Source organism: Eurytemora carolleeae, unplaced genomic scaffold (genome assembly GCF_000591075.1).
Source record: "Eurytemora carolleeae unplaced genomic scaffold, Eaff_2.0 scaffold8, whole genome shotgun sequence".
Lineage (NCBI taxonomy): Eukaryota > Metazoa > Arthropoda > Copepoda > Calanoida > Temoridae > Eurytemora > Eurytemora carolleeae.
The window spans coordinates 87,392-108,037 of record NW_019396114.1 but is presented as its reverse complement, the minus strand read 5'-3'; the positions used below and the strand labels follow the sequence as shown (position 1 = coordinate 108,037).

The 20,646-nt window shown below is 33.4% G+C and overlaps 4 protein-coding genes across 24 annotated transcripts in view; 3 read left to right on the top strand and 1 right to left on the bottom strand.

The window, feature by feature from the left end:
• Nucleotides 1–8,766, top strand: part of LOC111695345 (eukaryotic translation initiation factor 4B) — a 9,269-nt gene extending 503 nt beyond the window's left edge. The window contains exons 2-10 of one of the 2 annotated variants that reach the window (XM_023464649.1): nt 261–445; nt 2,238–2,393; nt 3,636–3,760; nt 4,964–5,035; nt 5,454–5,500; nt 6,076–6,130; nt 6,383–6,394; nt 7,197–7,297; nt 8,594–8,766. In XM_023464649.1, the coding sequence (XP_023320417.1) occupies nt 261–445; nt 2,238–2,393; nt 3,636–3,760; nt 4,964–5,035; nt 5,454–5,500; nt 6,076–6,130; nt 6,383–6,394; nt 7,197–7,297; nt 8,594–8,751 (911 nt within the window). In that variant the 3' untranslated portion in view covers nt 8,752–8,766. Of the gene's footprint in view, nt 1–260; nt 446–2,237; nt 2,394–3,635; nt 3,761–4,963; nt 5,036–5,453; nt 5,568–6,075; nt 6,131–6,382; nt 6,395–7,196; nt 7,298–8,593 lie in introns of both variants that reach the window. The other variant, XM_023464647.1, reaches the window with a different exon arrangement.
• Nucleotides 8,767–10,503: 1,737 nt separating this feature from the next.
• LOC111695361 (U1 small nuclear ribonucleoprotein 70 kDa) lies at nt 10,504–14,762 on the top strand. The gene is made up of 7 exons (XM_023464676.1): nt 10,504–10,521; nt 11,232–11,332; nt 12,524–12,616; nt 12,981–13,403; nt 13,518–13,649; nt 13,715–13,820; nt 14,184–14,762. Exons 1-7 carry the CDS (start codon nt 10,504–10,506, stop codon nt 14,253–14,255), a joined length of 945 nt encoding a protein of 314 aa, XP_023320444.1. The 3' UTR covers nt 14,256–14,762.
• A 70-nt stretch (nt 14,763–14,832) lies between these two features.
• Nucleotides 14,833–20,646, top strand: part of LOC111695342 (MATH and LRR domain-containing protein PFE0570w) — a 57,591-nt gene continuing 51,777 nt past the window's right edge. For all 16 annotated transcript variants that reach the window (XR_002763849.1, XR_002763847.1, XR_002763845.1 and 13 more), the window contains exon 1: nt 14,833–14,906. The gene's annotated coding sequence lies outside the window, so the exon portion shown is untranslated. The remainder of the gene's footprint in view (nt 14,907–20,646) is intronic.
• Nucleotides 15,698–20,407, bottom strand: LOC111695344 (putative uncharacterized protein DDB_G0287457). 5 transcript variants are annotated; one of them, XM_023464645.1, is made up of 9 exons: nt 20,303–20,407; nt 20,119–20,243; nt 19,552–19,620; nt 19,404–19,466; nt 19,235–19,338; nt 18,719–18,864; nt 16,096–18,607; nt 15,940–16,008; nt 15,698–15,842 (listed from the first exon to the last, which is right to left on the bottom strand). In XM_023464645.1, coding segments are annotated over exons 1-9 (3,198 nt in total). In that variant the 5' UTR covers nt 20,304–20,407; the 3' UTR covers nt 15,698–15,733. The 5 variants fall into 5 exon arrangements, with proteins under 5 accessions (XP_023320413.1, XP_023320410.1, XP_023320412.1 ...); XM_023464642.1 differs by having other exon boundaries at nt 16,096–18,864; XM_023464644.1 differs by having other exon boundaries at nt 16,174–18,864.

Below are 20,646 nucleotides of genomic sequence, written 5' to 3'. Positions count from 1 at the left end.
TGTCAGACCCATGTACAAAATTGATAGGGGGGGGGGGGGGTACAAAAATCGTTCACTAGGACAGACCCTGAAATTGTCTCAATCTAACCTAACCCTAAAATAATAGAAATAAAGAATAATTTTTCTGAATAAAAGTGGCCATGTATAGAATGGGGGGAGGGGGGTGTCCAAAAATCGGTCTCTAGGAAAGACCCAAATAACCAATTAACTCTGTATTACTAAGCCATCTTGCAAACTAGAAGTTATTTTAATCTATTTAGGGAAGAAACAAGGGAAAAAGAAGGGGAAGACCCTAAACCTGACCGAGTTCCTGGGTGGGGAGGGGGGAGGTGCCTACAAGGCCCCGGGGTCAGGTGCGACAACAACTGTAGCAATAGCGAGCACCTGGGCAGATGAGATGGATGATGATTACGAGGTTTATCCTTCAGATAGAGTTAAACAACAGGTATATATATATATATATATAATATATATATATATTATTTAGTTTTAATTTAGACACGTCGAACTTTAACCTTTCACTAAACCGGTTTATTTGCAAATCATAACATTACACCATTCAATATAAATTTCTGGAAGGAACAGTTTTAGAATTTTAATAATCAAATTTGTAGAAAGTCACATTTTTCAGAGAAAATTCAAATACGGTTGGTTCCGTTTTATTTTCCCGCCATCTAACAGTGGCCCTTTATATCCTCAAATCGGGTTCAGGGGTGTATTACCTCCTCCTTTGAAATCTTGAGGGGCCAAGGCCTCGTTCATTTGTTGGACGTCTCAATGTTTCTCTGCCTAATCTGTTACCTATTTTTTCTACTTTATTTTGAATAGTAAACAACCTGAGCCGGGAACTTTTGTATTGTGGATATCGAGATTAATGCTTGATCTTGGCCTTGTGTTTATCTCCAGAGCTGAAAACATTAGAATGGTGGATATCAGGATAAAGGCTTAATCCATTCTTTCTTAATCTCGGAATTAAATATTGCTTGTTTACCTCATGACTTTAATCTTCAGATTAATTATCCGACGGGATATCTGGATATTTCATTCTAAAGTTTTCAGCTCTGATTAACTTAATCTTACTTGATATCCTCCGCAATGAAAGTGTTCGTAAAGGTATAAATGATAAGATTAATAGTTTATCCTCGGAATTAAAAGTGCTCACTGGGGATATCGAGATCATGCGATCGGGATTATTACTATCCAACACAAAATTTCTCAGCTCTGAAAAATGTTTTAATTTTTTATGATCTCAAGAGGAATTTAATTTCTTAATCAGTGCTTAGGATCCGGATCCGCTGGATCCGCATTATTTTGGCTCTTTGGATCCGGATCCGGATCCGCAAAAAAATGCGGATTCACGGATCCGGATCCAAGCACAATTATAATTTTTAAAATGTGCAAAACAGCGTTAATTTTCCTTAAAAATATCCTATTTTGAATTGTTTAACAGATTTTAAAAATGTTCTCAGGGTCTCAGGTTTCTATCTTGCTCAAATCTTAACTCAGACCTCCACCGTGCACCCCTCCCCCCACCCCCTTTAATAACTAGAGAGGGGGGGGGGAGAAGTCTCCCTTTTCCCCATTGCAACTAAGCAAATTTAGTCTTCACAAATTAAGGTGTATAGATGTGTAAGAGTGAGGGGGAAAAGGGATGGGGCGCACATATGCTAAAAAGATACAGATGATAAGGAACATCTTGTGTTCCCAGTATAAAGAGACTGTTCTCTGCCCTGAAGATATTCAAATCAGACCTAAGGAGTTGCCTGAAGGCAGATATTCCAAACGCCCTCCTTCTACTAAAAGCTAATATGAATTAGACCTGTTTTTTTTTCATCCAATAAAGTAAAAAAAATCATTATCATTTTGTGCAAACTAATAGAAAAATAGTATAAAAAAATGTTAAAATGTTTAACATTTTTTTTAGGTATGAAAAGACATTTGAACTAAAATAAAATTTTTTTTTGATCAATGACCTGGATCCGGATCCGGATCCGAATCCGGATCCGTTTTTTTGAAAAGCGGATCCAGGATCCGGATCCGGATCCGCATCAAAATTAAATGGATCCTAAGCACTGTTCTTAATGACTTGATTGTTATGCCTAATTTAGCGAAGAATAGCTTTTAAAAACAGCCAATTATTCTTAACATACTTGGGGAATAAATTAATTATAATGTAGGAAGGGGAATTAATATTTAAAGTCATCATATACCCCCTTCTTCAATATTTATATTACTAGGTTGTATTACCAACTGCACCTCGTGCAGCGCTTGGGCCTGATATTGATGATTCGCAGATTCCTCGTTCCCCGCCTTACACGGCGTACGTGGCCAACCTGCCCTACGACGTGGACGAAGAACAAGTCCGAGATGTCTTCGTTAAATGCAAACTCAAGGTTATTGCATTCATTATATTCGATATATCATTTATATTGTATATATATAATAAACATGACATTCGTATATATGTTCCCTACAGCCGCGCCGGCATAATGGCTAAACGAATGGTCGGACATTTTTTGAAGGAATTCAGGGGTATCTTCAAGTATCTCGGCGGTAACAGGATAAACGAAATTCTACATTTTTAAATTTTTTACTCCACGGGCAACGCCATTCACTCCAGCTAGAATATTATATATATCTTCAGCTTATTTGAAATCATGTTGTGTCCTTTTCTACATCAAAATATTTTACATTCTTGTACTTTTCTCAATTTTTGAATAAGGCTCTCTACACTGAGGCTCACATCTCATTATCTAATGGGGGTGCTGGTGAGTCGGGTTACTTAAAATTTTAAAAATAATTATTGTATTTTCCCGTTTGTTCACCTCATCAATTCATGTGCAAATTGCTTATCTAATTAAAAAGATAAAAAATAATAACAAAACCACGAATTATTTAATTTTGGATAATATTTCATTCACATATTTTTATTAACTGCCATTGCAATAAGAATGTAAGGAGTTAGAACACACGAATTTAAATATTTTTATATCCTGACAAAATATTGTCACTTTCCTTTAAAAATGCCGAAATCGACATTAAAAAAAATCAAATGAAAATTTTACGTTTTTTATGGCTGCCTCTCGTCTTTTTAAAAATATTTTTTTCTATTTTTTCCTATACATTTGTTTTGACATGGAACGCGATCCTAAAATCTCTAATCAATTTGTGCCTATTCAGAACACTCAGTGTTAACAACGGACCGTAATCCAGGGTTTTAACTAACGTTCCATACTTTAGTTTTGATAATATTGATGATAATAATGATATTGATAATTATGATGATAATGAAAATAATGATGTTAATGATGATAATGATGATGATGAAAATAATGATAATGAAAATAATGAAAATAATGATAATAATGATAATAATGATGATAATGATGATAATGATGATAATGATGATAATGATGATAATGATGATTATGATGATTATGATGATTATGATGATAATGACGATAATGATGATTATGATGGTATTAATTATTAATGATATTGATGATAATGGCGATAATGATGATTATGATGGTATTAATTGTATTAATTATATTGATGATATTGATGAATTTGATGATAATGACGATAAAGATGATAATGATGATGATAATAATGATGACAATGATGATTTCTAGATTCTGTCTGTCCGATTGATGAAGGACGAGGGAGGACGACTGAAAGGGTTTGGATATGCTGATTTCGAGGATAGAGATTCTCTGATTGATGCTCTCAGTTTAACAGATGCTTGTGTCAATAACAGGCAGGTTTTTTTTTTTGCTTAATACCAGTGCTTAGGGTCAGGATCCGGATCCGTTGGATCCGCAACACTTTAGTTTCCTGGACGCGGATCCGCTAAAATATGCAAATCCACGGATCGGGATTCAAGGGACAAAATATCAACCAAAAACTGCAAACAAAAATCTTATGCTCTCAAGCTCTAAATCGAATTGTTGATAATAAGGGGGATTATCAAAATTTAATGTTTAGCAAATAATCAACGACTAAAAAAAGAAAAAAAATTTGAAAATTTTTCTTCTGTTAAAGAATCGGTAAGTCTCAAAGGAAAGGATAGATCATTTGCACTCGTTGATATTACAATACAGGACTTTTTTATATATATTTATATATTTTGATGCGAACGAGAAATGGAAATTAACTGAAGTTTTAAAAGAATTTTTCAAAACTTTAATCTCAACTAATAGTATTCCTCAAACACCCCAATTTAATAGAAACTATTTGAAAATTGTTTTTTTTTAATATTTTTAAGTTGGTAACAAAATACGTAAGAAAATAAGTAACCCGCCATATGATAAAAAGTTATTGTATTCCAACTCGAAAAATCATACGCTTTTAATATTGTTTTTTTTTTTGGAATTTGCTGGTCTCTACACAGAATACATGAGAAGATAAATAAAGCAGGGTTTTACTACACACTTAACTTTTATAATTGGTGTTAAATTTCTGTACTGAGTCATTGGCCCTAAGAGAAGGATTAACAGCTTTTTCCAACACATTTATAACAAAAAAATTTAACAATAACTAAATTTTTTAATCCTTATTTTTTTTTAATGTCTACATTTCAAACTTCAACAGTTTTAAATGTCAAAAGTCGAAACGGAACGGGATTCGGTTAAAAAAAAAATTCGAAAATTAACCTTATTCCTACTGACGTATAATTTACCCATAAAAGGGGTCTCTGTAATAAATAAAATTTCTTAAAATTTTTGAAAGCCCTTCAATAATCTGAAAAAAAATGTAAATTTGCTAATACACATTATATTGCGAAACCCAGTTGTTTAGCAAATAAGGTGCGAAACGAAAATTGCAAAACTTTTTGGATAAAGCCCATATTTAAATATACATAAAAAATTAAGTTAAAAACCTAAGTGAATTGAACACTTTATTATAAATTACAACGATTTTAACTGAAGATTTCTTTATTCTCATGATTAAAAATGTTTAGGAAGATGAGAATAGATTTGGCGTCCGGAGCTGGCAAGGAGGGAGAGAGAAGAGGGGGAGGATTCGGAGATAGGTAAAATGTGAATAAAACTGGGATTGAGCTCAGGTTCAGAGACTCGGACCTTCTCGAATTTTTTGTAGAAAAGTTTACAGGGGTCTATATTTTCCCAAATAATCTCCCCCCCCCCACATTTTAGAAAATCATTTATTTTCCCCAGAAGTTAAATATGGTTTGCGGAGTGCCAAAAATGTTTTCACGGCCCATCAGCAGATTTAATTTCAATGCTTTAGTTCAGTAGACTGTCGCCATTAAAATTGAAATGTGAAGGACGGTATCATATCTTGGTATATTATTAATTTTAACACATATTTGGCTCTATTTAGTTTTTCGAGAAAAAAGTACAAAATAGAATTTCCGCGTTTAGATAATTTATCCTGATGTTTCTGAAGTTTGCCGTTGTTCAGCCTAAGAAAATACTAATCATTTGTAGGAATGATCGTGGACCCCGTGAGGAGGATCCTGATGCAGGACGATCAGATCAATCAGATGATTGGAGACGAGGACCACCCCCACCACCTAGGGAGTCAGACAGGGATAGGGACAGGTAGGACAACTTGGTCAGGAAGTCAGACAGGGAGAGGGACAGGTAGAACAACTTGGTCAGGAAGTCAGACAGGGATAGGGACAGGTTGGACAACTTGGTCAGGAAGTCAGACAGGGATATGGACAGGTAGGACAACTTGGTCAGGAAGTCAGACAGGTAGAGGGACAGGTAGGACAACTTGGTCAGGAATTCAGACAGGTAGAGGGACAGGTAGGCCAACTTGGTCAGGAAGTCAGACAGGTAGAGTGACAAGTAGGACAACTTGGTCAGGAAGTCAGACAGGGATAGGAACAGGTAGGACAACTTGGTCAGGAAGTCAGACAGGGATAGGTACAGGAAGGACTACTTGGCCAGGAAGTCAGACATGGAGAGGGACAGGTAGGACAACTTGGTCAGGAAGTCAGACAGGTAGAGGGACAGGTAGGACAACTTGGTCAGGAAGTCAGACAGGGATAGGGACAGGTAGGACAACTTGGTCAGGAAGTCAGACAGGGATAGGGACAGGTAGATCAATCAGATGATTGGAGACGAGGACCACCCCCACCACCTAGGGAGTCAGACAGGTAGAGGGACAAGTAGGACAACTTGGTCAGGAAGTTAGATAGGTAGAGGGACAGGTAGGACAACTTGGTCAGGAAGTCAGACAGGTAGAGGGACAAGTAGGACAACTTGGTCAGGAAGTTAGATAGGTAGAGGGACAGGTAGGACAACTTGGTCAGGAAGTCAGACAGGTAGAGGGACAAGTAGGACAACTTGGTCAGGAAGTTAGACAGGTAGAGGGACAGGTAGGACAACTTGGTCAGGAAGTCAGACAGGGATAGGGACAGGTAGGACAACTTGGTCAGGAAGTCAGACAGGGATAAGGACAGGTAGGACAACTTGGTCAGGAAGTCAGACAGGGATAGGGACAGGTAGGACAACTTGGCCAGGAAGTCAGACAGGTAGAGGGACAAGTAGGACATCACACAGAGGTAAATACTAATCTGATATGATAGGAATTTTCGTGGAAAATATATGATTTTTTTTGGAAATAAGTATCAAAGATGAAGAGTATAAAAATCTTTTTTTTAGGGTGGGTGGGTTAATTCTGCAAGATATATATACTACTGATATAATATTCAGTGTTTTAGTCACCTTGGCCCAATCTTAGCCATTAATTTACTCGTCTGTTAATAAAGGGCTGGAATTAAAATCAAACAAAAACTTCAAAAAAAACTTTTTTAATCCTGAAACTCAAATCTGAACTTTTGAAAAAAGAGAGATTATAAAAATTTCCTTATTTCTGAATGGTTCATCATGACCTGGATCCGGATATATTTTTTTCCACTGCGGATCCAGGATCCGGATCCCCATCAAAATTAAATGGATCCTAAGCACTGCTATTTTCTTAAGATCATTTTTGTTCCGCAGTATTTTAGGTGTAAGTTTCTAAGGGTTCGCCGCTGAATTAGGGGAAAAAATTATGTAAATGGGGTCCGGTGATGTGCTTAGATAAAAAGTATCAAAGGGCAAAAAAAAAGACCAGAGTTTGATAGATATTGTTAAACCCCTGATATATTTAGAGGCCGGAATAATGATAGTGGAGGTCGAGAGTTTAATTAGAAATTGTTAAACCCCTGATATATTTAGAGGCCGAGATAATGACGGTGGAGGTCGAGGGTTTGATAGATATGAGCCAGCCAGGGAAAGAGGAGGATTCGGAGGATTCAGCAGAGATAGAAATGACAGAGGTAACCAAACTTTTCTGTTGTAGCAGTATGTTTACTAACTTTTGTTTGCAACAATTTCACACTCATTTTTCTTAGAGGGTATATTTTCCTTTTTCATTCCCCTTGCAAACTTCTTGGATAAAGAGTCATTTTCTGGGGGGGGGGCTTGATTTGTCAAAAAAATACCCCTGGTTTCCTTTCATATAGAAGCAGTATTTCTACTACTCTACAGGGGTAGATACTAAATATTTTGTGGAAAGAGAATTCCCTCTGTTGAAAATGCATTTTCCTTTCGCTGGAATACTAAAAATCTGATTTTAATAATGAATTAATTAAGCAAAATCTTGTTGAGGTCCAAAGATCGGGTCCAATTTAATAATTTTGCCCCCAAAAAAGTTAGCTTTTATGTGTTTTTTTTTATTCCACCAATTTAAACAAAAAAATCAGCGAAATAAAAAATAAAAATCTCTTGTATTATTATATGCTATCCAAAACTTAAAACCTACTTTGACGATTCTGATGGTAAACAATAGATCAATTCGACACCCCCAGCTCTCAAGTATTTTACACCTATACTTTAATACTAAGAACGTTGATCACTTTTCTACAAAATAACGGCGTCTGGAGGTATCTTGAAAAGGACTGTAAGCGTAATTTCAAGTGAACCTTCTTGCAAATATTGCAATGCCAGTTTACAACAGTACCCTTGAAAGCTTTGTCTGAAATATTTTTGTTAAATAAACAATTTTCCGAGTCAGAAAATCGACGTTATCTATATATAAATTTCTGTTTGTTTGTTTGTTTGTTTGTCTGTTTGTATCCAATAAACGTCAAAACGGCTGAACCGATCGGGCCCAAATTTTTTTGTGGGACATCACGTGACCACAGGGAAGGTTTATGAATGATCAAAATTTTAAATATTTGTCTCCATCAAAATTTGATCTTCATTAAATTTTTTAAAATTTTGAAAATCCACGAAATTTTTTGTGAAAATCCTCGAATTATTTTTGTTTTGTTTTACGATGTACACAAAGAGAACATGTTCACAATTAATTTAGAAGATGGGCGCGAAGCGCCCTCTAAGGCTAGTTCCCTAAATTTTTCTACAGATTAACGTTTAAATTTACTGTTGTAAATCGGGTATTGCCATCTTTGCACCGAGGGTCACTTGAAATTACACTTACAGTCCATTTAAGCCATAAGCACATCTAAATGTAAATAAGTGGTATCAAACTAATTTAAACATATTGGGACATAACAAATTTGGTAAAAGAAGAAATAAAACTGAATTTTTTTGAAAAATATTAAATATTCTAGATGATCGTGGAGGAGGCCGTAGCTTTGGATTCGGAAGCCGTGATGGAGGTCGTGATGACCGTTACGGTGACCGGAGGAGAAGTCCAGAGCAGCCGAAAGAGAGACCAAAGCTTAACCTCGCTCCTCGCACAAAACCAAAGGTAAAGATCTTAACTTGACTTACCAGTCATTGATGTAACGTACGAAAGGTCTTTGGGTCTGCACTGGAATGTTATGGGGGGAATTTTTTTTGGCGTCAGATTGAGATATATTAAAAGCAGTGCTTAGGATCCATTTCATTTTGGTTCAAATCCGGATCCTGGATGCACCCTGAAAATGGATCCAGATTAATTTCATAAATAATTCAAGATTTATAGATTTTTTTTAACAAAAGAAGAATTTTTAAATGATTTTCGAAATAAATTTATGCTAAAACAAGAACCATTCAGAAATAAGGAAATTTTTAATCATTTTTTTAACAGTTCAGATATATGTTATGGGAGTAAAAAGTTTGTTTTTATTGATTTTGGTTGATATTTTGCCCCTTGGATCCGGATCCGTGGATCAGCATATTTTTGCGGATCCCAAGTACTGATTAAAAGTAACGCCACTTTGTTTGTACTTAATGTATTACGGCTGAGTTGATCATGTTCTGTTCAAATAAATGTATCCTGTTATATACATAGTTCTTAAATTTAGGATTTGGTTTAAAAACAACAATTCGTTCCTAATGTTCCATTCAAAATAAGGAAATTTTTAATCATTTTTTTAACAGTTCAGATATATGTTATGGGAGTAAAAAGTTTGTTTTTATTGATTTTGGATGATATTTTGCCCCTTGGATCCGGATCCGTGGATCAGCATATTTTTGCGGATCCTAAGTACTGATTAAAAGTAACGCCACTTTGTTTGTACTTAATGTATTACGGCTGAGTTGATCATGTTCTGTTCAAATAAATGTATCCTGTTATATACATAGTTCTTAAATTTAGGATTTGGTTTAAAAACAACAATTCGTTCCTAATGTTCTTAATTTTTGTGCGGGAAAGATTTTAAACTTTTAATCCTCTTAATTTTTATTTCAGCTAAAAAATTTTTTTTACATTTTCTTTCAAAATCTTGTTCTACATTCAAAAATAAGAAGACGAAAAAATTAATCGTTAAAGTTTTATGAGTAATTGCCCCCGAGGCTCTCACGGCCAAAAAAACGGGAAGTTAGAAATCCAGAAATCTCAAAATCTGCATCAAACTATTTGCCTAACAGGAATCTGCATCAAACAATCATACTTGGACGCGTGTCCGAGAACATTTAGAATGGAAGTTGATGATTTTACAACCTTTTTTCTTTTTTAAGCCTTACACCCTATACTAATATCAATTATATTTTAACTGTGCAGTACTGTACAACATAATGTTAAACAACCACATCATCCAGACTGAACAAACACCAGCTCGAATATATTTAGAAGACGACATTCTATAAGTCCATTTTAGTCAAGAGGATACATAGTATACAATTAAGATACATTAGTACCCTTTGCAATACAAATTTTACAAAATTCTGATTTGTTTAATGTTACCATTAGTATAGTTGTACTATGTACATTTAAGATTGAATTTTGATGAAGGCAAATTTTATCATTTATAGACCACCCCTGCAGGCTTCGCGCCCATCTTCTATTTTAATTGTGAATATGTTCTCTTTGTGCACATTGTAAAACAAAACAAAAAAAGTTTGCGGATTTTAGATAAATAAATTTCGTAGATTTTCAAAATTTTCAAGAATTTTATGAAAATTTAATTTTGATTAAGGCAAATTTTTGAAATTTTTTTCATTCATAGACCATCTCTGCAGGCCACGTGAGGTCCCACACAAAATGTTGGCCCGATCGGTTCAGCCTTTTTGACGTTTATAATGTATAGTTTCCATGATGTTTGGCAAGGAAATTGTGATATTAAAAATCTTCACTCTTCAGTATACTAAAAAAATATTTTTTGTTTTCATATTTTATATTTTATATAATATTATTATAACATAACTTCAGTTCAAAAATCTAGTGGAGTTAAGCATTTAAATTGTTATGATTTATAAACTATAAAATACATTTTTTTCCAAAATATTTTTGTTTATTTATATTTTCTAAATAAATTATTTTTATTTTCTTAAAAATGGCTTATAATAAAATTGGTTTCCCCACCTTGCATAGTTTAACTGTAATGCTTCCCCCCCCCCCCAGGAATAATGAAGAAAATCAATTTTTTAATGGTGTCTTCATTTTTCTGATATTCTCTCAGCCTAGTGTTTGTTCTTTCTGGATGCTGTGCAACTTCAGTAATTTTTAGGTTATGGCTGAAATAATATTTTTAAAACATGTATTTAACATATATTTTCAACAAAAGTACAAATGTTTAACTTTCAAAGAAATTATTTAAATTTTTATGTTAATTTTTTGACTAAAAAAAGAGAATTTTTTAAATTTATCATTTTTTTTATTTTTGTGAAATATTTTTATTTTATATTTTATTTTTTTAAAAATATTCTTCTATCTTTCGGCAATACTTTAGGTCAAAACTATTTTTTTAAGTTAAAAATATTTAGTTGTCTTATCAAAAATGTTTTCTTCATACAAAATGGATTTTTTTCTAATTTTTCAACAAGATTAGCGAAAACTTATTATTTCATTTTCCCAGACCAGCACCAGAACCAAGGAAAGCAGCAAACATTTTCGGCAGTGCTAAACCAGTAGATACTGCTCAAAGGTAATCCACTGAAGAGGTCATTTTTAGACTTTGATTAAGCTAACTGGTAACAGAATCCATTGACATTAACGTTCAAGGGGACTGTAAGCGTAATTTCAAGGGACTCTCCATACAACGATGGTAATGCCCTATTTACAGCGGTATCCATGAACCCTTCATCAGATTAATAATACTGAAAATATTGTCGTTTTTCCAGAGTTTAACGTGTAATTTCATAAAAACTCGACTGTTTTCTGTAGTTTAATTGCACAAGTCACTTTAGTATACCACAATCGTAAAAATAAGTTTTCAAAAATATAAACATAAATGTCTAGTTCATATTTGATCGGATAAAGCTTGTAAGGGTATCGTTAAGAATCTTTGCATAGAGGCTAGCTTGAAATTACGCTTACAGTTCTTTTAAGATACCTCTAGCTAGATGCCATTATATCTGATACGAGACTGGATATTAAGATACCTCTAGCTAGATGCCATTATATCTGATACGAGACTGGATATTAAGAACCCAGTCTTCTGTTTGTGCCCATTTCCAACTCTCCTTGTTAGAAATGGGTTACAGGGGTGTACGAGAGCATTTTTATAGGGCAGAGGGGGGGGGGAATCGCAAGAAAAATGTTGTGCCCCCGCTTAAAAATATCTATTTTGAAAAAATATTGATTCCTTTTTTAACTATGTAAACTATTCGACTATGTATGACTAACTATGTATACTTGCATAATTCAAGTGATAATAAATTAGTCAAGTAATTTTCATAAGTGGACTCATCAGTCTGGGGTACNCCTGATGGGTTAAAATTCGGTTTGGAACTAATGCCACCGATGTCATATTTGGTTAGCTACTTATTATACTGTCTTTCGGCATAGAACTGATCTTATTATTACTTGGTTCCATCTTTCTAGTCAACCATTTTTTGCTGATTTTTGCACATTTTGAATTAATAATATTAATGTAAAATTCTGCAGATTTTCCTATTTTTATTGGAGATGATCTTCTAATTTTTTTTGTATTTTTTGAGCATATGTAGATAATAGATGAAAACTTGATGGATTAAACATTTAATGGACAGCTATATCCAATCCATTTTGAGCATAGAACAAAAACATTTCATAAATAAGAAAAATTAAAGTCAATAAAATTTATTGTATGAAAATTAAGTTATGATATGTCATTCACAATACGATGTTTGTGCAGGGAGAAAGAGATTGAGGAGAAGATCGGTCAGCTGGATGTAAAGGAAGACTCTGACCGGCCAGCTGCATATCGACCTCCAGGAGCTAGGGATAGGTATGTAGCTGGAGCTGATCCTGATCCGTCCTGTAAAGAATGTTAGGATTCATAATTTAAATGCTGATCAGTGATCAAACTCACTATAATTTCTTATAGCTACTCCTTTCTCTTTGGAAAGAAAATGTACTAATTTACATCAATCGATGATGTCAAAAAAGTTTTTCAAGTCGATCATCAATTATAATTTTTTAAGTAAGAGATAAAAAATATTTTGTTAATTTTTCTTCTATTTTAAAAAATTAACTACCCTTCAGTATTTTATCTTGTTTTTTTTTAACAAAAAATGCCTTTAGTAGGTTTTTTTTTTTCTCGCGATGGACTAAAAACGATTTTTCAAAATGGTAAAATGTTATAAATTCAGAGGAGAGGACCGTCGAGATGACAGAAGAGATGATCGTGGAGGTTCTCGTTCAGGATACGATCGTAGAGATGACCGGGATCGCGGCTACAGCAGTCGGGATGATCGGGGTTACGGAAGTCGAGATGATCGTGGATATGGAAGTCGGGATGATCGGGATCGTGGTTACGGAAACCGTGATGACCGCGGTTACAGAAGTAGAGACGATCGCGGCTATGGTAGCCGAGATGATCGTGGTTCTGATCGTAGAGATGATCGTGGTTCTGATCGTGGTTCTGATCGTAGAGATGATCGTGGTTCTGATCGTAGAGATGATCAGAGAGACGATCGTGGATATGATCGGAGAGACGATCGTGGATATGATCGGAGAGACGATCGTGGATATGATCGGAGAGACGATCGTGGATATGATCAGAAAGATGACAGGTACATATCTACAGTTAATGCATGCATTCATTTTAAAAGTCATAATAATTTAAACTCTTAAAGTAGAATTCATGGTCAAATCCAGATATTCACGTTTCTTCATATTAATTATAGGAAAGATTATGGATATGATCGCAGAGATGATCGAGGTTATGATAGAAGAGAAGATCGTCGTGTCAACAGTGGATATAATCGCCATGACGATCGTCGAAATGATCGAAGATATAGTAATAACTCCAGGGACAGGTAGATATACTGATCAATGATCAGACAATAATATTTGATCATTTGTTAACTTCCAATTTTCCTAGGGATGAACGAGGTGGCTCCGCGGGCAAAGATGACCGCAGGGAAAATGGTCGAGATGAAAAAGATGTTATTCCACCGATGAAAAAGTTTGAGGAACCGAAGGCTCCGGTAAAATTTTAGATAAATACTCCCACATCTTTAAATACATTTGGCTTTTCTGTTTGTTTGTATTTAATTAATATCCAAACGTCGTATCTAAAAATATTCAACTTTTTTGGTTTCTCCCATGACCATAGGGCAAGTTTATGACGGATCAGAAATGCAAAAATGTGGGTTAGAAATTATTTAAACAACTTTGAAAATATGGCAATTTTTTTATTAAAAAGTTGCATGATTCTTATTTCTTGCATATAGATACGCAACAAAAGCGAAGAGTTTTCCCAAAAATATACGCTTTGTACACTGTACAGTGTACATCTATCACATCTTAAAAGAAGAAAACTTCAATTTCTTAATTCATTCGTTTTTCAGGATTTGATTGCCCCCAACAAGTTTGCCTTCTTGAAAGATGAAGCGGAATCTGCAAGTGAGACGGAGGACTAGACTAATATCTTAAATGATTTTTCCCTGGAAATCCGTGAAACGGCAGCCATCTTGATTTCAAAATGGCTGCCGTTCAGTTGTTTTTGCCTTCGCTATGCCCTTATATTAAGTGATGTCGACAATTTCTAATGTTCGATTTATAAGAAATTTTCTTGGGACTGGCTCTAGCATATATTCAAGTGATTTATATAGAATGCGGTATAACGAAAAGATTACAGTGACTTGGCTTGACCTTTCTGTCTACTCAACCTCTCAAGATTGGGATTAACAGGGACGGTTTTATCTCAGGATTCCTTGACCGGTTTCTCTGTGATGCACATCTCTCAAATATTTTGTATATAAAATACCTGTTAATTTGTTGTTCGTGCATATCGTTATATAATGCAACCTATTTGTCAAAAATTAACTTATATTTTGGGTAGTGTTTTACCCCCGCACTGAATTAATAATCGCTTGATTTCTATAATTTTCATTTAAGACGTTCAATAAATAATATGTAAATAAAAATATTTTGTATTGTATGTTGTCAGACATTACAGATAATAATGTAGACTACATAACAACCTGATTAAGTAATCAGTCATCTTGGGAGACGAAAAATCTGAATTCAGATTAGTTTAGTTTTTGGATTACTCCTAGAATCCCGAAAAGGTGAAGTAAAGTAATGATGGTTAATGTAGTAAATTGATTTTTAAGGTTTTTTTTTACAGGGGGGGGGGGGGGGGGGGGCTTGTACACTTTGTTAGCAAGAACGATAAATTGGTAACCAAACTTTTACAGAATTTATGTTTAAATCTTAAAATGGTAAGGAAAGTGTCACTATAACCGCGGTCGATAGACTCTGAAAATACGGCATTCCACGAGTTCACACTATTTTAAAGAAAACTGTTTCTGCTCGTCTGACTAAGATTTATTTTCCAATAATTCAAGAATATGATTCAAAGCTTTATAGGAAAACTCATAATGTACAGAATGTGTATAGGCCTGTCAAAATTATTTATACGAAAAAAAAACATTGCCATTTGTAAAATACTTAATGTGAAGTGTGATCCATTTAGTGGGTAGTTCTAATTTGTTTTTGACACCAACAGATTGTTAATATTTATTTAATTGCTTAATCTCGCAAGCTTTGTTTTTCCTTCAAGATTTTTAAAATTATTTATTTTGTACCATCGGAAAAATTTCCTGTTATTACAATTTTTTATGTTCTTTAGAGATCTTAGCCAAGATGTAATGATTTATAAATTTGGTTGCTTTGCATTAAAACAATATTGGAATATTTGCTTCTAAAACATGTTTGCCTCCAAAAAAGTTTAAATTCAATATTTATTTACATAAAAGGTGAGAATAATTAAAATTTAAGGTTGTCTTGGTTTTGGGAATATAATTTTCAAAGAAAACATTACCTCAATATTTTACAATAAAAATAAATAAAATAAAAGTTGCGGTAAGAACAGTTTATTTTGTTCTTGTCATGTTTAAAGTCTTATTATGTAAAAATTGCCAGATGCTTCAGTGATTATGTAGAGTTTTTTCAGATTCTTTTCCTCAGATTTAAGTTCAGAAAACATTTGTGTAGTTATCTCTCTTCCAATTAGTTTTTCTAAAATAAATATCCATGATCCAAACATAGGAAATAAAAAGGTATTATGTTGGGTTGGAGAGTTGCTTTGTTTACATCTACCTTAGTTTATCATTCTCTACTATAACTTCTGTAAATGTTGGTGGCTTTTGTTTTGCTGATTCAGAGCCTCTAAGAACGGAGAAAAATCATGATTAGTTTTTTTAAAAATGCTTAACAAAAAAATAAACGTAGAATTAATAACCAAGTAATATTTACATTAATTTGTTTGAACGCAAAAGATCTTCATTATTGACAGGATCTACATTCATGTTTAAATAGTTTTCATCCTCTTTCCTGACCATTACAGCTTCTCCTTTCAGATCTTGCACAGAATTATCTTTTTTGGCTTCAATCGTTTTAACCTGGATGTTACGCTTGTCTTTTGATGAGTTATTTGCATTTGTTTTCTCATCTTTGTTTGACAGTTTTGTATCTTTGATTGCTTTAGAAGTGATTTCTTTTCCTAAACTGTTAACAGTTGTACTAACTGTCTTGTTTTCTATATCTAAATTCTGTGTTTTGCTATTTTCAGGTTTTGTAATGGTTTCTAAATCATGTTTCTTGATCGTACTACTAGTCTCTTTAGTACTGTTTTCTTGGATATTTCCTACAGTTGTTGGAATTTCCGATTTGATGGACTGTTCTGTTGTTTGAGTCTTGTTATTTTCATATTCAGCATATGCTACATATTCTGATGTATCCGTTAGTTCAGAGTTTTCTATCTTCTCGTTGTTATTGCTGTAGTCATTTCCTGGCTCAGGAGATGCTTTACTTGAAATATTCAAGTGCACATAATAGTCTGTTTTCTGATTTTGTTTAGTTAACTCTGTTTTATTTTCCAAATTAGTTTTAAGGGGTTGTTTGTTGTCATCAGTATGATTAAGCCCTGGATCCAAGTTGTTTATGTCAGAATGAGAGATAGTTGCTGGGTGGTTCTCTTCAGTTTTATTATTGTTAGGGTTATCTGTAGTTGTAAAGTTCAATTCATTGTCATCAGAGAATGTGCGACTAACAGAGCTTTCCTCATCCAAGAATTCAATGCCACCTTCCTTAAGAGATTCAAAAGGAGCAGAATTTCCTGAATCATTTTCTGCTTCTGTTAAGTAATCAACTTCAGCAGTTACAACATTGCCCATTGTGGAAGCTTTTTCTTTTGGTTCTTCTTTATCATCATTCATGTAGTCATTCCCAGCTCCCTTTACAGATTGAATAGTGGATGGATTGCTAGTTGTATTGTCTTCTTCTATCATGTAATCTACTTCAGCTGTTATAATGTCACTCAAAGTGGAAGCTTTTTCTTTTGATTCTTCTTTATCATCATTCATGTAATCATTCCCAGCTCCCTTTATAGATTGAATAGTGGAGGGATTGCCTGTTGTATTGTCTTCTTCTATCATGTAATCTACTTCAGCAGTTATAATGTCACTCAAAGTGGAAGCTTTTTCTTTTGATTCTTTATCGTCATTCATGTAGTCATTGCCAGGTCCCTCTATAGATTGAATAGTGGATGGATTGCCTGTTGTATTGTCTTCTTCTACCATGTAATCTACTTCAGCAGTTATAATGTCACTCAAAGTGGAAGCTTTTTCTTTTGATTCTTTATCATCATTCATGTAGTCATTGCCAGGTCCCTCTATAGATTGAATAGTGGATGGATTGCCTGTTGTATTGTCTTCTTCTATCATGTAATCTACTTCAGCAGTTATAATGTCACTCAAAGTGGAAGCTTTTTCTTTTGATTCTTTATCATCATTCATGTAGTCATTGCCAGCTACCTCTACAGATTGAATAGTGGATAGATTGCTTGTTGTATTGTCTTCTTCTATCTTGTAATCTACTTCAGCTGTTATAATGTTGCTACTAATAGAAGTATTTTCTTCTTCAACCTCATTCATATAATCATTGCCTGCCTCATTTATGGATTGAAAGCTTGTTGCCTTGTTTGTTTCATGGTCTTCTGGGTTGAAATCATCTCTTGTTTCTGTGACATTACTAGAAGCAGAATATTCATCATAATATTCTTCATCTTCATTCATGTAATAATTGCCAGCTTTTGTCACAGATTCAGCTGTTGTAGTTAAGTAATCTGCATCATTATTAGCAGAAGCATTACCATCATATTCTTCATCCTCATTCATATAATCAACACCAGCTTCTACAGATTCAGCTTTTGTTGTAGTGCTTGTTTCCTCTGTTTTTGTTGTTTTAACACCTTCAGTTTCTAAGCTATGATTAATAGTAAAAATATCACTATTATATTCATCATCATCATTCATGTAATCATTACCAGATTCTGTTACAGATTCAGCTGTTGGTGTAATGGTGTAATTACTTTTTGATGTGTTATCTGCATCATAATCTATGGTATCATTATTAGCATTTGCATTACCATCATATTCTTCATCCTCATTCATATAATCATTACCAGATTCTGTTACAGATTCAGCCGTTGTTGTAGAGTTTGTTTCTTTATTTTTTGTTGTGTTTTTTGCATCAAAATCTATGGTATCATTCTTAGCGGAAACATTACCATCATATTCTTCATCCTCATTCATATAATCATTACCAGATTCTGTTATGGATTCAGTTGTTGTCGTAGAGTTGGTTTCTTTATTTTTGGTTGTATTATCTGCATCATAATCTATGGTATCATTCTTACTAGAAGCATTAAGGTCATATTCTTCCTCATCGTTCATATAATCATTACCAGCCTCCGTAACAGATTGAGCTAGTGTAGTGACATTTATTTCATTACTGTTTACTTTGTTATTTTTTTTTGAGCCATCATTGTCCATCTTGGTTACAAATAGAATTGTTAATGTATTATTTCTTACATTACCTATTGTTGTTGATTCTGTGTCAGTTTTATTTAATGATAACATTTTTTCCTTGTCATCATTTAAATTAGTTACATTTTTGTTTCCTGATAAGTTGTTTTCTGGTCCATCATTATTGTAGTCCTTTCCAGTTTCAGTAAGGTTTGCCCTAGTAAGTAGACAGGCTATTAAAAAGCTGAATAGGGTTATGTAACACAATACAATTATAGTGAAAAAATGTTCTGCAGAATTTGAAAAATTGTTTTCCTAAAACCCAAAATTTATTAATTTTAATTAGATTGTTTTATTCATCTTAATTAACTAATTTTAATTTCATATTCATAGGGATATATATTTTTATGAATATAAATAAAAATAAGTTTTTCTCTGCATGGTACAGTTCGAATTTATAATTGCTGATTTTTTTATTCTAGGGCTATAATTAAATTCTTAAATTAAGGTCAGTTTATAAAGTTGCATTCAGAGATATTTTTTGAAATTAATTAAAGATGGTCGGCAATAATACAGTTGCTACATACCTTTTCTCTGGGTCCAAACATCTAAAAGATAGATCTGAATAAAGAACATCTTTCTGACTGCTTAAATAAAATCCAATTTTTCCACCAAGTATTGGTTTAGCATCCTAAGATGATAATTAGACAATTTTCTGAAAAAGTTTGTTTGTTTTATGATGATTGATATACTTACATAAACATCTCCAGAATCAAGAATTTCTCTTCCATCTGCAAACATTTTTAATCTCATTACACCCTGGACAGAAGTTAGAAGTTATGCATTTAAATTTTTTTGTTAATAGAATCAAATACTTGATTTTATTATTGCATCATAAAATTACCTTCGAGGGTAGATGTATTATATTCCATTTGTAAGGTTTTCTACGAGACCACTGTTGTTTCTGCGGATCCTTTAGAAGTTTAATGTAAGAATGCATATTTTCACTTAAAGTTTAGACTCTTTTTAATGAGCTGAAGGATTCAGGATCTTTCAGGGTTATTTTCCAGATGGCAATTGTTTTTTTTCAGGTTTTTAGATTGGAAGTTATGAACAACATTAAGTACATTATAAATTACAAAAAATTTCTCAACACAAAAATGTCTTTTATTGTAGTAGGGAAATCAAAACTTAGAATGTTTTCCTTCATATACACCACCTAACCTATAAAGTTACTACCAAGCCTTTTTGTAGGATTAGTGCTTGGCACATTTAGACTTTTAGAAATTGTTTGTAAAACAGTAAGGTAAAATACGCCAACTTTGCAAATTTACTCAAAATTAAGAGTTTTTGCCATTCCTTAATTTTTAAAAACCTGCTTCTTGTAAACGGAATATTGCACAGTCCTACTCAGGGTCAGAAATATAAGTTCAGGATCAAATGACATGTTACAAGTGCTACAGATATTTACCTCCCAAAGGTTTGTTGAAACATTTTCCCTGTCTCCTATATTCTTCAGAGCAACCATCATTTGTTTGTAGGCAATACCAGGTTCTGTCACATTTTTCAGTTGTATCTTCTTAATGGCCCACCACACTTTAAAACAGTGTTTTTAATTGCTCAGATTCATAAAATGTTAAAAAAAAATATCTTACTTGGATCCGGTTTCTATTTCAGTGAACATGTCCTAGCACCTTTTTATGTTATATTTACATTTTACATGAATTTACGACTAATTTTTATTTGTATGTAGGACAAAACAAGGAGCTATATTAAGTAAAAGTTCCTTTTAGAAAAATGTAATAAAATGTATAGTTCATTTAAAATATGTATTCATAAAAATGTCAAGTATTTTTGTATGTAGGACATCTTCCCTTTCCACCTTAATGATTTAGGGTTTACACTTTACAGAGTAATAAGCTTGAAATGTAGTCTTATTTCTTTCATCGACAATTTTTAACATAGAGCTAGTGAAACTGGAACAAAGAAAACTATTTCA

Excerpts from the sequence above, each read along its gene's own strand:
- LOC111695344 (XM_023464642.1), bottom strand. Across the intron at positions 19,621-20,118 it reads TTTCAACAAACCTTTGGGAG|GATCCGCAGAAACAACAGTG; the intron begins GTAAATATCTGT and ends AAACTTCTAAAG. Across the intron at positions 16,009-16,095 it reads TTGCGTTCAAACAAATTAAT|AGGCTCTGAATCAGCAAAAC; the intron begins GTAAATATTACT and ends CTCCGTTCTTAG.
- LOC111695361 (XM_023464676.1), top strand. Across the intron at positions 13,404-13,517 it reads TATGATCAGAAAGATGACAG|GAAAGATTATGGATATGATC; the intron begins GTACATATCTAC and ends TATTAATTATAG. Across the intron at positions 13,650-13,714 it reads AGTAATAACTCCAGGGACAG|GGATGAACGAGGTGGCTCCG; the intron begins GTAGATATACTG and ends CAATTTTCCTAG.